The 16414-nt window shown below is 35.3% G+C and overlaps 1 protein-coding gene across 1 annotated transcript in view; it reads left to right on the top strand.

The window, feature by feature from the left end:
- Positions 1-4729: 4729 nt before the first annotated feature.
- Positions 4730-16414, top strand: part of LOC118749844 (guanine nucleotide-binding protein-like 3 homolog) — a gene marked incomplete at both ends in the record, with an annotated part of 48452 nt that continues 36767 nt past the window's right edge. Inside the window, 2 exon segments of the mRNA XM_036484627.1 lie at positions 4730-5265; positions 5318-5574. Coding sequence (XP_036340520.1) covers positions 4730-5265; positions 5318-5574 — 793 coding nt within the window.

The raw sequence follows: 16414 nt of genomic DNA, 5'->3' as shown, positions 1-16414 counted from the left end.
AAACAGCTCTTACTGTTTATAAGAACAAAGGTAGAAGCATTAGAAAAATCGCATATGTCAGAAAACAAAGACGAAAGAAGAATTAGGGATGCCACTAAGCAAACAGCGGAACAAAGAAGAGGAACGGCACTGGGATTACTTCCCGCGCACAGGGTGTCAAAAGGCAGTGCGTATTTTGTAAGGATGCAAATCATGACACTAAATCTTGCAACAGTAATATGTCCACAGCTTTAAGTAAAAAATTATTAATAAAAGAAGGCCGTTATTTTAGATGTGCGTACCGAAACCACACTTCTAAATTTTGTAGGAGTCAGTGGGTTAAATGCGAGAAATGTGTGCTGTTTTCTCAGAGTGCCAGGCCACTTTCTCAACTTGGTGAATACCTACATATATATATAGTCGTTTGGCTGGAACTGCTCGGAGAAACTCCTTTCAATGGAATTTTAAATATTAAAGGTTGTTTGATGCGAGTCCAAAAGTACACATAGTACCAAAGAGAATAGGCTGCCATATTTAATTTTAAGGTACATTTGTCTACTTTTAGGTACAATTTTTTTCGGCAAATAAGTACAATTTGAAAATTTAATTCTTGTCCATATTGCGAAATTGTATTTTATGACCTCAGAAAATCGGTGAATGCTGTCAAATCGACGAAGGGTTAGCGCTCCGCTGATGGCGCCAACTATATTCTCTACATCGTGGCTTTGATATAAATACATATATGTGACCTGGTCTACGGAAAGGGAGCTTACGTGCGAAAACTAGTTTTCTGTGAAAAAGCTGTTAAAAGTAAGCAACTCGTTTCGTTTACTCGTTTCGTTTACTCGTTTTTACTCTTCTTTCTCTACATTTTTAGTACACTTCTAAGCAAGTTAGGATTTTTTGCTTTTCACCACGTGAAAAAGCATCTCATCTTCCATCCGAATCAACCAAAAAGTGAAAATTGATTTTTTGACACCTAAGCCCCCTTTCCGTAGACCAGGTCACATATACATACAACAAGCGTTGACAACAATTCGAGATAGAAAACTAACCCTAGGCGGGAAGTAACTGTTGTCTACCGTGTACACAGCTTGTAGAGTACGAGATAGATAAAAGTTGAGATTTCTCTATTTTGTCTCTAGCTAGAGTTAATATCTCCTAGAGTTGCTCTACCGTGTAAACTTAATTGAGAGAGGAGATTTTTATTTCAGCGAAACTCTCGAGAGATTTCTCTACCGTGTACACTTAGCTTAATGAGCAAGACATATAAAATAGATATATAAAAACAAGCAAGAAAGTCTAAGTTCGGGCGGAGCCGAACATTAAATACCCGGCGCAAGTATTAAATATATGTTTTCCACCTTTCCGAAAGCTACCGCTACATGATAAGCCGGGGTGTATACATTTTAAGTAAATTAGCGTCCTTAAATTTCGAAATATTGCAGTTTCAAGCATATCTGAAATTTACCGTTATATGAAAAGCGGCCTCAATTTTAGTCCGATTTCAACAATTTTCAACGGTTTGCTTTTATGTGGCAAGCACAATAACCATACCGAGCTTGGTACAAATTGCTAGAACGGTTAGCGAGATACATATATGTGATCGCAAGTGGGCGGTGCTACGCCCATTTTCCAAAATTTTGTCATAAACGTATTTCTTGGTAAAGAATTGTTGCAATCATCAATTTTGAATAAATTAGCTTCAATATTTACTGATTTATCGAAGATTTTGTATTTCTCGAAATTACCGTTATATGGGATGTGGGCGTGGTTATTGTCCGATTTTCGGCCAGTTGGTATGCTGTATCAGGACCAACAACTGTGCCAAGTTTGGAAGAAATTGGTGTAGCGGTTACCAAGATATACACATGTAACCATAAGTGGGCGTGGCTACGCCCATTTGCCAAAATTTTGTAATATTCTTATTTTTCGTCTAAAACTCATTGCAAATATCAATTTTGAGTGAATTATCTTCAGTAGTTACTAAAATATCGCAGTTTTCGTTTTTCTGAAAATTACCGTTATATGGGAGGTAGGCGTGGTTATTGTCCGATTTTTTAAATTTTCAGCCATTTAGTAAGCTGTACTAAGGCCAACAACTGTGCTAAGTTTGGAAGAAATTGGTGCAGCGGTTACCAAGATATACACATGTAACCATAAGTGGGCGTGGCTACGCCCATTTTCCAAAAATTTATAATATTCATGTTTTCCGTCTGAAACTCATTGTAAGTATCAATTTTGAGTGAATTAGCTTCAGTAGCTACTAAAATATCGCAGTTTTCGTATTTCTTAAAATTACCGTTATATGGGAGGTAGGCGTGGTTATTATCCGATTTCGCCCATTTTCAATACCATCTGTCCCACGCCCAAAAGAAGTTCACGTACCAAGTTTCGTTAAGATATCTCAATTTTTACTCGAGTTATCGTGTGCACAGACGGACGGACAGACAGTCACCGCTTAATCGATTTCTCTTTTCATTCTGATCATTTATGTATACATTTGTCTATATCTATCTCGATTCGTTTTGCCTGTTACAAACAACCGTTATGTGAACAAAGTTATAATACCCTTGTGCACAAGTGCGCTCGGGTATAAAAAACTATTAAGCCCGGGCAGACGTTGTCCTGCTACACACCGATACATAGGCAGGTTACTTGCATCGTAGATATTATGGGTCTTCACGCCGAAGCTTGGTACTCGGTAACTCGGTGTTCGGTAATTTTTTCCCATGTATTTTGTTTGCGTAACACTATTTTACGCTATTTTACACAAACAAAATACATTATTTTACACAAACAAAATACATTAGAAAAAATTACCGGACACCGAGTTACCGAATACCGAGCTCGGTGTGAAGACCCATATTGTTTCTTACGTTTCATTTGATATCGAAATTTACAAGATATTGTTATTATTGTTCACTAGATTTGAAAAAAAAAGATCTCTGGTTACGGTTCAAACATCAGCCAGGGGAATGGATAACATTGGATGGTGTCCAAACGGTAAATTTTTTGTTGCTGTTGATGTGCGCATGTTTATATGTATAAATACATACTACATAATTTTGTTGCTATCCTACCTATTTCTCCCCAGTTTTGAATTCGAGCGTAAACGAACACAGAGACACGGGATTTTTATATATCGGAAGGTCCACCATGACAAAAAAATAAGTCTTATATCTAACGGGCCGATTTGTCTGCTTTTTAGAATATATACTGGCTATGTAAGTAGAATCATGTTGGTGGCGCCAAGGTTGAGATATTTCGAAAAACCGTATGTATGGTCCGATTTGGTTCGAATTTGGCGTATGTGGTTGAAACATAATAAGTCATAGATTTCCAACAAATTCACCCTGAATTGGCGCTGAAGTCAAAATATAAAGTATATTCTACATAAAATACATGTTTTATTTGCGCTAAAAATTCATTTAAAAGCAATATTAACAAAAATATAACGACGGAAATTTATGTCACGTGATGCTACGTCATTAATTCAAAAAACTCTAAAAACAACTAGAATTGCTTAAAATCATTAAAATAAGTTTCATGAAAATAGCCATCCACAATTCGCAGTTTTGCGATTTTGTAAGAAAAGAAAAAATCTACTTCCATTTTTTGTCACGTAACGACACTCCGTTTAAATGCTTATATTTCAGGACCAAGCAGTTCGATTGTTTTAATTTTTCGGTTAAATATAGAGCTAATTATGTGCTATACAATGGCCCAAAAAAGTTAAAGAAAACAAATGGTATTCCTTGTTTGTATCACATTGAAACGTACGACTGTCGCGTATGCGACGTATGGAAATACCCATATTAAGATAAGCACGTTGAGAGGAGCATAGAAAAAATTTCGATGAAAAAAAAATATTTTTTCTCGAATTCAAAACTATCCTATCTTTTAAGTCGGAACCTACAATACACACCCACAAAAATTTCATTGAAATCGGTTAAGCGGTTTCGGAGATTAGCGTAAACGAACGCAGTGACACGGGATTTTTATATATTAAGATATTAATTATGAGAGAAATATACTGGTCAAGAAAGGAGTTTCTATTGTTGCTATCAGTGAAAATTACAAATCCCGAGATTTTCGAGACCTAAAAACGGCCGGGATCCGGGGATTAACATTCCTAGTATGTATATTAGAACACACAGCCCATCCTTATGTACATAGATAAATAGCATAGGGCTTGGGCATCGCCGCACTACCCTAAGCCAAAGAAGCAAATTTTGTGCATACTCGAGTTGAAACTCGAGCACTCGAACCCAATCAAATATTGTTCGTCTTGAGCTCAGTCGCTAAAGAACAATACATCTGCTTGTTTAAAGAGACTGATGCAAAACGGGTTTTGTCAGCTGCTCGAGTATACGCAAAAATTATGCACCCGTTGCATATGTTGCACCCGTTGATATGTACGAGAGAAATAGAGTGAGCCATGTCTGTCTGGCCTTTCGTCAGCATGATAACTCGATTAAAAATTAAGGTATCGCAACGAAATTTAGTTCCTAGGTTAATTTTTGCCTAAGGAAGGTTGGTATTGAAAATGGGCGAAACCGGCGCACGAACTCGTAATATGTGTCTGTTTTGCATCTCTGAAAATTTTCTACATTTTCTATAGCTTTAACTAAGACGTGGTTAAAATAATAAAAAATTGCAATAATTTTCAAAGATGCGCAAAGAAACTAAATATTTCACTGAGCGAATTTTTTAAAAAACATTTTAAATTCCTTATTCTTTTGTTTAGAATACATATTGTTCCAGTAATCGCAAGGAGCAGTCAATGAAACAGTACTTCAAAGAATTTAAAAAGGTTATTCAGAATGCTGATGTTATTTTGGAGGTAGTTGATGCTCGCGATCCAATTGGAACTAGATGCAGCGAGGTTGAACATGCCGTTCGTTCAGCACATGGTAATAAGAGGCTGGTATTAATATTAAATAAAGCCGATTTAGTGCCGCGTGAAAATCTTAACGACTGGATAAAGTATTTTCGGCGCCTTGGTCCAGTAACTGCTTTTAAAGCCTCAACTCAGGATCAGTCTTCAAAGCTAGGACGTCGAAAGCTGAAGCAAACGAATACAGCAAAGGCCATGCAGGGTTCTGTGTGTGTAGGAGCCGAATTGCTTATGTCAATGCTTGGAAACTACTGTCGAAATAAAGGAATTAAAACGTCAATTCGGGTCGGTGTTGTTGGCATACCCAACGTAGGAAAGAGTTCCATAATAAATTCGCTGACTCGGGGAAAAACTTGTTCCGTTGGCTGCACTCCAGGTGTTACGAAGTAAGTAAAAATCAAGGTTGCATCTACATTTAAATAAAAAATCACGTTTTAGGGTAATGCAGGAGGTCGAACTTGATTCCAAGATAAAACTTATTGATTGTCCAGGAATCGTATTAACAAATTCTGGAAAAGTAAATTCAGAGGCAGTAGTTTTAAAGAATGCTCAACGTGTTGGCGACCTTAAGGACCCTTTTACGGTTGCTGAAAGTGTTCTTAAGCGTGCTAGTAAAAATTACTTCTGCAGGCTTTATGATATAACCGAATATGATAGTTTTGAAGAATTTTTCGCGAAAAAAGCAGCCCGTATGGGTAAGTAAATATAATTTTTATCTTCCAACCAAGACACGCATCTACGTACATTAAACTGCATCACTCCCCATACAAACAAAAAATCGGTGCTGTTTTTCCATTGGAATTAAAAAATCTATTATATTTTAAGACGTCCACCAAAATATTTCGGAAAAATATTAAGATTTAAGCGAGCTGGACCGATTTGAAAATACCTGCAAAAATGGAGTTTCTCATGAATAAAAATAGTTAAAGATTTTTTTTTTTTGAAAAAATCCCCTCAAATGACAAAACGGTTCAAGCTTAAAAAATTTACATAAAAATATTAAAAAAATTTTTGAACGGAATCGTAATAATGAGATTTTTGGTGCTGTTTTTTAACTTGTTTCAAAGATTGGTATAAGAAAAACTTGATTAACTGAATCTAAACTCTTCCGATTTAGACTTGTGAGGTATCTTTGGAAAGGTATTTTCTCACCCTTTTTATATCTTTGCTAATAATCTCATTCAAAGGATGAAAGAGAAAGGTAGGATGAACGAACATCATTCAAAGTTGAATAAGATGATTCGAATGACTTTTTTGCACATAAATAAAAATATTAGGAAAATACCATTCTACCGTGATCGCATAAGTCTAAATCGGAATAGTTTTGGCCCAGTTATTTAAGTTTTTCGTAAATCAATCTTTGAAAAAAGTAAAAAAACAGCTTCAAAAATCTCATTATAACGATTCCGTTGAAAAGATTTTTAAATATGTTTTTGCAGATTTTTTAAGCCTAATCTGTTTTGTCATCTGTGGGGACTTTTATCAAAAAAGTTCTTTAAGAAACTATTTATATTAATAAAAAACTCCATTTTGGAGGGATTTTCAACTCGGTCCAGCTCGCTTAAATCTTAATATTTTACCGAAAATTTTGGTGGACGTCTTAAAATATAGTAAATTTTTGTAATCCCGGCGGAAAAACCGATTTTTTTTGGTGATGCAGTCTAACGTACATATGTATGTATGTTCAAAATAATACAAAATTCAGAATGATATCGTTTGTTACTTATGTTTATTTATTTATTTTTAAGAATTTTCATTTAAAATATAGTTCGATCAATAACAGAAACCACATAAATAAAAGTTTTAAAGCTTGCACAAAGTTCACAAAAATTAATCAAACTTCAAAAAATTGTTTATTGTAATTTCAAACTTTGTATTAAGAAAATTTTCGAGTATGCAGTTTTGTAGCCCATTCAATTTTAGTACAATAAAGTGCAAATTACAGGTCGGTAAAAAATAACGTTGATTTTTTTATTTTAATTTTTTTTTTTTGTGGAGGGGTCTGCGCATTTTCTTCCATCTAAAATAGATTGTGATCATGCGTTATTTATTTTTATTGGTGAGATATGTATGTATATTTTAGAATCTTTAGCAAGTTGCATGAAAAACCAAAAATGAATTAATTTAAAATTAAACTTTTACTTAAAAATCCAACGCCATCAGTTAAAATTACCTCTAAATAGACTAGGTAATTTGAATTCAACGCAAGAAATACTCGGCAATACTAAGAAAGAATAAAGAAGCAATTTTCTCGGAACATTTTTATGATTGAATTTTTTTATTCAGGGCTATCATAGAATCCATCGTAGCTTCGTTTTTCGTGAAATCTACGAAAGGGCTATCACAGAATCCGAATGGCTACGAACGTAAATTCGAAATTCGTAGAAAGCCTTCATTGAATCCGTTCGTAATGAAGATTCGTACAGATAGGCTGACTTCCAAAACGTCAATTGCTTTGCATACGTACAAAGTATAATGTTCCATAACGCCGAACTACCAAATGTGGACGATGTATACTTTACCAAAACGCATCCGAAAATGTATCGAAACGCACCGCCAGTGCAATCAGCGCATCAGAAACAAAGTTGATGCTTCGTTTGTTATTGGTTACCATTGGTGTTTTAAAAATGGAAAATTCAGAAAAAATGTTCATTGCTATATTGAGTATTTAAAATATGCAATGTATATGGTTGCAATGTGTCGCAACTCTGCATATACAAACAGTTTGAATACCGCATTATAACAGTTTCCAAACAATATATTGATACGTTTTGGAAGTCAGTCAAACTCTACGACGAGTTTATGCTGTCGGAAAAAAAATCACTGAATCTTAAAAATAATGCAAAAAAGCTGCAGTATTGTTAATAAACATTTATTATAGTCCAAATTTGTTATAGTTTGATATAATTTCATATATTTATGTAAACGTAGACGTCAAATACCAATGCCATACATACATATGAACATATGTATGTATGTACATAAGGCTGGTCCAAACATGCATGTGAAAAAGTAAAGTCGGAATTTTTATGCTCTCAACCCCTAGGATTGTTTTATACCGGAAAAAATTATACCCTTTTTTTGCAATCAAAAAATATTTAGAGGTCGCTCAAAGCGCTCACAATTTTTCATGGAAAAATGAAATGTTGTTTTTTCCCATATAAAAATACATGGAAAACTTTTAGCGATTTGAGCGACCCCTAAATATTTTTAGATTTCAAAATAAAAAAATAGGGGTACAATTTTTTCCGATATCGAACAATCCTAGGGGGTGAGAGCATTACAATTCCGACATTACTGTTTTTGGACCACCCTAATGCAGATACATACATTCATCTGCTAGACGCTATTTAATGAATGAATATTTTTTACGATATTACTTTTTGTTACTAAGGCGATAAAGTATACAATTATATTCAACAATATTTATTGAGCTTGAGGCCGTTTTTTTAATGAAAACTTATTGTGGAAAAGCAACAATAATTTGAAAAAAATGGTAGAAGTGATAGCTATTTCAGAAATCACCACATTTCCTCATCAGACTTCTTTCAGTTGGATTCGAACCGACCATCCCACTGACTTAGCCAGTTGCCTACGCACTGTGCTAAGTTCGCCTTGTGAATTATTGTTGCTTTTTTTCCACTTTTTCATATTTGTTAAGCCAACACAATCAAGCGCAGCTATTCCGCTGCACTTCACACTTGATCATGTGGTTGTTGGTTTTGTTGGGTTTTCGTTAATAATTCTATTTTTAGAATGTTTAACTTTTTGGTATGCTCGTCCTTAAGTTATTTGTTTTTGTTATTTTATGGCCTTATAACAATTATATTCAACAATTTTTATTGAGCTCGGTGCCGTTTTTATATGAAAAACCTTTGTGGACAAGCAACAATAATTTTTATATTTAAAAAAATGGTAGAAGTGATAGCTATTTCGGAAATCACCACATTTCCTCATCAGACTTCTTTCAGTAGGATTCGAACCGACGATCCCATTGACTCAGCCAGTTGCTTACGCTCTGTGCTAAGTTTGCCTTGTTAATTCTTGTTGCTTTTTCCACTATTTCACTTGTTAAGCCAGCTACAATCAAGCGCAGCTATTACGCTGCAATTCACTTGGTCATGTGGTTGTTGGTTTTTGTTAATATTTCTATTATTTGAATGTTTAACTTTTAGGTGTGCTCGTCCTTAAGTTATTTGTTTTTGTTACTTTATGGCCTTATAGCAACTATATTCAAAAATTTGTATTGAGCTTGAGGCCGTTTTTTTAATGAAAACTTATTGTGGAAAAGCAACAATAATTTGGAAAAAATGGTAGAACTAATAGCTATTTCGGAAATCACCACATTTCCTCATCAGACTTGTTTCAGTAGGATTCGAACCGACGATCCCACTGACTCAGCCAGTTGCCTATGCACCGTGCTAAGTACGCCTTGTAAATTATCGTTTGCTTATGTCCACTATTTTCATTTTTGTTATGCCAACACAATCAAGCGCAGCTATTCCGCTGCAATTCACTTGATCATGTGGTTGTTGGTATTGTTGGTTTGTGCTAATAATTCTATTTTAGAATGCTTAACTTTTAGGTGTGCTCGTCCTTAAGTTATTTGTTTTTTGTTATTTTTATGGCCTTTATAACAATTATATTCAACAATTTTTATGAGCTCGAGGCCACAACCTTTTTTGCTTTTCCACAATAAGTTTTGATTAAAAAAACGGCCTCAAGCTCAATAAAAATTGTTGAATATTATTTTTTATGAAGCGAGTAAATAATAGTTCAACAACAATTTATTAGGAAAGAAACGTAATTACTTTAATATCATAAAAATAAACTAAAAAAATTGTTTTCCCTTTAAAAGAAGAAAATCTAAACTAAAAAAATTAAATAAATAAAGAAAAAAAGCCCCGCTGCCCGACGACTCGGATTCGAACTTGCATCTCTCGATTGGCAGTTTAGTGCTTTGCTCACTCGCCCATCGCCACTGCTGGGGCAGCGTGAGCAAAACGGCATACATAAATGTCTATTGTTTCCTCTGCACTAGCTGATTTCGAACCAGCATTCAAAGTGGCAACGATATTTTCGAGTTCACTCGGATTCAGTGATAGCAATTTTTTCGTATTCGTAGTAGGCATTCGAATTCGCAAATTTTCTACGATGGATTCGGTGATAGCCCTGTTTATTATTTTTCGTAGCTAAGTACCTAATACCTACTCTAATTGCTTATTACTTTTTAAGGGGAAACCCGTCGCAGGCCTGTTTTTTAAGTAACGTGATGACATGCATATTTTAGGTATTCTTAACATGTTCATGAAAGAAACAAAAACTAGTTTAAAAATAATAAAAAAAATTTACATAAAAACAACAGTTTTAGTTAAAATTACCATTAACGACTGAAAGATCTGAAAGACGTGGAAATTTGATATTAGCACTAGTAATACGTGGTAGCATTAAGGAAAATTAATAACTAATTTTATCGGAAAATTGCACACCCGAAAGCTGGTTTGAGTACGAATGTGTTTGTTCGATCACCCTCGCTAAAAATTGATCACAAGCTAAAACACATTCGGACACCCGCAACTAACCCGAAATTTGTGTAACTAATAAATAGGGTTCGAACGATACTATCGATATTGAGTAAGCATCGATACTGAGGGTCCTTATTTGGTTATTTTGCTCGATACTTTGCAAAGTACTCGTAGTATCGAATACTTTTTAAAAAACACCCTTTTTAAATTTTTTCTCCCATTGGCAATCCAATTTTCTTTGCTTATAAGGATTACGATCATTCAATTTTGTCCATCACTTGAGATAAACTGAAATTTCATGTAGTCTGTTGCATAATATAAACCAAATAAGATAAAGTTTAATGGCATTATTCATAAAAAATAAAGTAGGTTTAAAGAGCTTAATAAAATGACATTGTCATATATTTTTCAGTTTATTAACCTTTTTTATTTTTTATGAATAAGTCCATAAAACTTTACGCAAAGTTCACGAAAATGCAGAATTTTTACAAACTCTTTGGGTATGCAGTTTTGTAACCTAATCAACTTTACGTGTAGCCTACTACCGTTAACTTTTAATTCAAACTTGCACATTATTATACTAAAATTAAATAGGCTACAAAAATGCATACCCAGAAAGTTTACAAAAATTCTTAATAAAATTTGAAATTCGTGAAAGTATGCATGTATGTACATTTAACGTTGAAATTACTTCTAACGTGAAAGTACCCTGCAAACCATTTTTTCAGAGTATTCTGAATCGTAAAGAAATTTTAAAGAATTCGGAAAGATCCCATCCGATTTTTGCCGAATTTTCAAAAATGAAATAAATTACGCACACTTCCATTCTTTTCCGAAATTTCGGAAGAAAATCGGTAAAGATATGAAAATAATGCTGATATGTGAAGAATTTCTTGCAGACTTTTTTCAGAATTTGCTTTATTTTTCGTACAGAAATTTCTTTACGAGTTCGTGTCAACCACTTCATATAATTTTCTTTGAAGATTCGGAAAAAATCGTTACAAAAATCAGATACTCCTAAAGATTTCGTTAAGATTTCGGGAACTTTGGTTTGCAGGGTAAGTTCTGCAATGAAATAAAAATCAAATATTTTAAATTTTTATTGTTTTCATTTCAGGAAATAACTAGATATGCGATTGAAGAATAAAATAATTTTAGTATCCCAAAAGACTTATTTTAATGAGTCCGATATTGAGTAGTATCGATACTTTTTCCCTGATACTTTTCGAGTATCGATACCATGAGCTCGATGCCAGAATGAGTACTCAGTATCGATACCAAAGTATTAAATTTCGAACCCTACTAATGAAACGACAGCAGCCATGCCCAAAATTTTTAAATGGAAGTGCCCGCAACATTGCGATAAAACGCAACACGATAACTGTCGCCAAACGTACCAACAAAGCATACGAAAGTGTTGTTGCTTTGTGCTTGTGCATACGCAAAGAAAAAATGAAAAGCGAAATAGACAGAAATGTTTGTGTATCTATTGTTTAGTTTCGCGCGGAGTGCTGTGTGGGTATATTAGAACACACAGCCTATATCTACATAAGCAGCATAGGGATTGGGCATCGCCGCACTACCCTGAGCCAAACAAGCAAATTTTGTGCACACTCGAGTTGAAACTCGAGCACTCAAGTATATTAAGCTGCAAAGCTCCCGAACCCAATCAATTTATGAAAGGCAATGGACTGTTGTGACCAGGGATGAAAAATTGTACCTTTTTCCAACTTTTTCGAACCAAAAGGTATATTCGGTACACTGAGCTCAATTTAGGTACAATTAGACGATAGCCACATGAATATCCACATTATAGGTACGGTGACCATCCGTTCTGTATTATACGGGACTGTCCTCTTTTTTGACCCATTGTCCTGGTAATTTATTTATTTTATACGGGACGCCAAATATTCTGTATTTCTTTTAATGCCCTGTATTTGTCCCGTATTCGGCGCTCCGAAGCCTTAACAGCTCATTAAAATGGCTTGCCTATGAACGAGTTTTAAGTGATTTTGGTATATAATGGCAATTTTCTTTATAAACAGTTATTATTTCCTAATCTGAATGCCTGTGATTCGAATCGAAGAATACATACAGTGACCAAAATATAAATTGAGACCCGACATTTTAGTAAGTTGTGGCTATTTTTCTTTAGTTTATTTAATGTTTATTATTAATTATTTTATTAAAGTAAAGCTCTTTTCCTAAGAAAAACTATAAAATTAATTCTGCAATGTTTCACCAAAATTTCAAACTTTTTAATTAGAATCTTTAGAAAAAAAATTGGGTTGCAGTTTTGTAACTCATTAAAATTGAGTTTAATAAAGTGCGAATGGAAAGTGCTGCTCATTTGCTTCTCTTTCAAAAAAGAAGGCCGAACATACATAATTTGTCTGAAAAAAGGCGTAACACTGTCAACAAAAAAAAAAAAAAATTGCCAGCATTTACCGACTTAAAATTGCACTTTCTGATACTAAAATTTAACGAATTTTTTTTAACAAATTATATGGGGTAAAAATCCCGAGAAAATTATACTACAAATTTGTGATGTTACTATAAGGATACTCTTTCAGGGAAAACAGTGTGGACAAAATTTGCAAAATAATTTTTTGTCCCGTATTCGGCTTTCATAAATATGGTCACCGTAATTATAGGTTATGTTGCTCGCAAAAGAAAATTTTTGTAAACAAGGAACATTGTGAACATGTTATTGCGGCAACAAGAAGTCTTAGGACCCATTTGACAGCGCGTAGTTAACTCAGAAACGGCAGTTAACTAGAGATTTACAGTACAAAAATCTGTAGTTAACTGCCGATACTGAGTTAACTACGCACTGTGAAATTGGCCCTTAGCAAAGTGGCCAAGTTTCTCAATTGAATTCTTTGTGAACACCTCCTCACGTTTGAGGGCTTTCTAGAAAAGTGGCTATATTGCATGTGTCTGAATTTAAATTGTGAATGAGTTGAAAGTACGGCAGAAGAAAATAATAATTCTGTATTCATATGGAATAGTAGCTTATGTCGGGAAGTTGGCTTTAGTATAATGCGGCATTCCCCTTATTCTTTAAACGACTAGAAATTTATTGATGAGACTTAGTATTAATATTGACTTGCTAGTACCGAAACTATTTCTTGCACGTTCATTTGCCAAAAGTTCTTCAACGGCTCGGCACCAGTGAGTCATCCGCAATCGCATGCTGCGAATGCCGCATTATACTAAAGCCAGCCTTTCGACATAAGCTACTATTCCATATGAACATAGAATTAAAGGCGAAAATATCTGTAATCTGGTGGAAGTTTAGTTAGCTTGCAACGAAGTAAGTCAAATTTAGAGTAAAATTTTAGTTAAAGTTGGCCTGTCCACGAAGTACCACATAAGGTTTTGTATCAAAGGCCTGGCCCCCGCTTAAGTAACCAAGATTTTTGGGCAATGTTAATTTTTGAATGTAATCTGAAGAAAATCCCTCTCTTAAGTACCTCTCCGCTCATTTACCCAACCCGCCTAAGTACCTAAATTTTTGTACCCCATTTACCATTTTACCTATAATTTTCCCCTTTTAAGTGCTCTTTTAATATTCCTTAAAATATTTACATATTTTGAAATTCATTGGCAGCGTCGCACACCTTCGGGAAAAATATTATAAAAAATCAACTGGAATTTTTAGCTACTTGAAACTCGCACATTATTACACTAAAATTGAATGGGCTTTAAAACTGTATACTCAAAAACACTTCTGAGAAAAAAATTTAAAATTTTGGTGATTTTTTTTCTTTAAGTTTTCTATAAAATCTTAAGCCTCGGTTTATATGGTACTAGTTAGGGAATGAACTGTATTTTAATTGAAAAATCTTAAATAATGCTACGGTCATGGTTTTAAACTACCCATACTTTATTAAATGTTCATGTTTTATTCAAGGATTTACCATTTATGCAAGTTATATATTTATAAGTTATGTAAGTTAACAAAAAGATGTAACTACATCAATAATTATGCTCGCTTAAGTACCCGTAACGAGGTACTTAAGCGGGTTCTTTTAAGTACTCAACCCGCTTAAGTACCTCAAAAAGCTGACATTTTTCGTGAGGTACTTAAGCGGATTTTACCGTAGACCCAAATGCTTTATGTATGCAAGTGCAATCTAGGCCAAATGGAATGCCTCGAGCATCTTGTCTTCAAGTGCCCAATTTATTATTCCTTTAGGGACTACTACCTAGGACCACTTCTAAGAGAGTTAGAAAGCAACTCAATGTATATATTCCAATTGACGGAATATTTACGAATTAGAGCCAAATATTAAATGAATACATTGTTTAAACTACTGTAACTTTCTAAATACTTTTTTAACTACTTTCACTTTCAGTATATTTTTGAATAATTATGTAATTCTGAAACATGTAATCTCAAATGTAACTATTAGAAAGCCTGCGGTTTATAAGAAGGGTTAAACAAAATCAGTGACTGAATGATGCTGAAAAAAATTATACCCCTGTTTTTTTTAATCAAAAAATATATAGAGGTCGCTAAAAGCGCTCAAAGTTTTCTTTATATTTTATTCGGGGAAAAAAGTTTTCCTAGAAATGGTATAGAATTCTTGAAATTATTTTAAAATTAAATTTGTTGTCCGCGGACGCGGTTCTAGTTATTTCTGGCGTCATGCCAATTGAGCTACTTACTTACGACCGAAAAGAGATTTACAATCTCAGGGCCGAGAGAGGTCGAGCAGCTGCCGCGGCAAGGACGCGGGAGCAACTAATCCAGCAGTGGCAACAAAACTGGAACGCGAGCACAAAAGGTCGATGTACGCACACCCTGATAGCCGACTGTCGATGATGGCAACCCTACAAATGTTGCAGAGCATGAATAGCGGTGTATTGTATCTGTATTTGAATGTCATTTATGTATTAATTTTATGTATTAAGTCAAGCTATAAGTAGTCGTGCTTCTAGCAAATTCCGTTCTTTTTCACTTGTCTACGGAGCAAAACCAATGTGAGTAACATCAACTTATATAGCTTGTACTATTTGTAAATTGTATTTTTGTATTTATTGTCTTAGAGAATAAACCAAGTTGAGAATCCGAGTGGAAATCAAACCACACTGTAACAGCTGGGATTCTCCCAAGTTTATTTCGAAGCCCGTAAAAAAGCACAACTTTATTCTATTGAAGCCACTGTTCACGTCCATTCTCTTAATTGTCGCTCATCAAGCCTATGCCAGCAAGTCCAAATACACCGAGAAGGAGTCAAAGGAAAAACAAGGGACTGTTGCCCGTTCGTATTGGAGAATTTGTTGTAGAGATGTCACCTACAAACCCAACGAGTGACAAAACGTCGAACGAACAGTCGAGTACATCTGCCCAGTCGCAGCAACAGCAGAGTTTGTCTGCCCAGCAACAGCGCAGTTCGGGCGCCGGAATGCAGGAGGATTCGTCCGGTAAACAGCAAAAAACTACACCCGCCAAGATATCAACCTCGAACGCATCATCAGTACAACCACAGCCGGTAAGTGTTAACCTCGATGGTTTTAGACGCCAGTTGGATGAAATGCAAAACGAGTTCAAGCGACAAATGCATGCCAGTACAGCCATCTACGAACTCGACCATACAGCCAGCATGTATTTTCCCCATACCGCCATCGTCGCAGACGTCATGCCACCCGCACCGCCACCACTCACGATGCTTCAGCAAGCACCTGGACTTTCGCAAACGGCCGCGCAGCCAGCGTACGTTTGGTCGCAGTCAGCGCCGCCATTTTCCCAAGCTGTCGCGCAGCCAGCGCATGCTTGGGCGCGGTCAGCACCGCTACTTTCGCAAGCAGCCGCGCAGCCAGCGCATGGCTGGTCGCAGTCAGCAACGCCATCTTCAGAAGCAACCGCGCAGCCAGCGCATGCTTGGTCGCAGTCAACGCAACAGCCATATGCCCAAGCACCGCGTGTCACATCATACCTTCGCGAAGAGAGCCAGCACTCTACGAGCAGCGCTGCTAAGAAAATAGACCCCCTTCCTATATC

Source organism: Rhagoletis pomonella, unplaced genomic scaffold (genome assembly GCF_013731165.1).
Source record: "Rhagoletis pomonella isolate Grant_MI unplaced genomic scaffold, Rhpom_1.0 Rhpom_scaffold_00001, whole genome shotgun sequence".
NCBI classification, from domain to species: domain Eukaryota; kingdom Metazoa; phylum Arthropoda; class Insecta; order Diptera; family Tephritidae; genus Rhagoletis; species Rhagoletis pomonella.
This window is presented reverse-complemented; position numbering and strand designations above follow the sequence as displayed.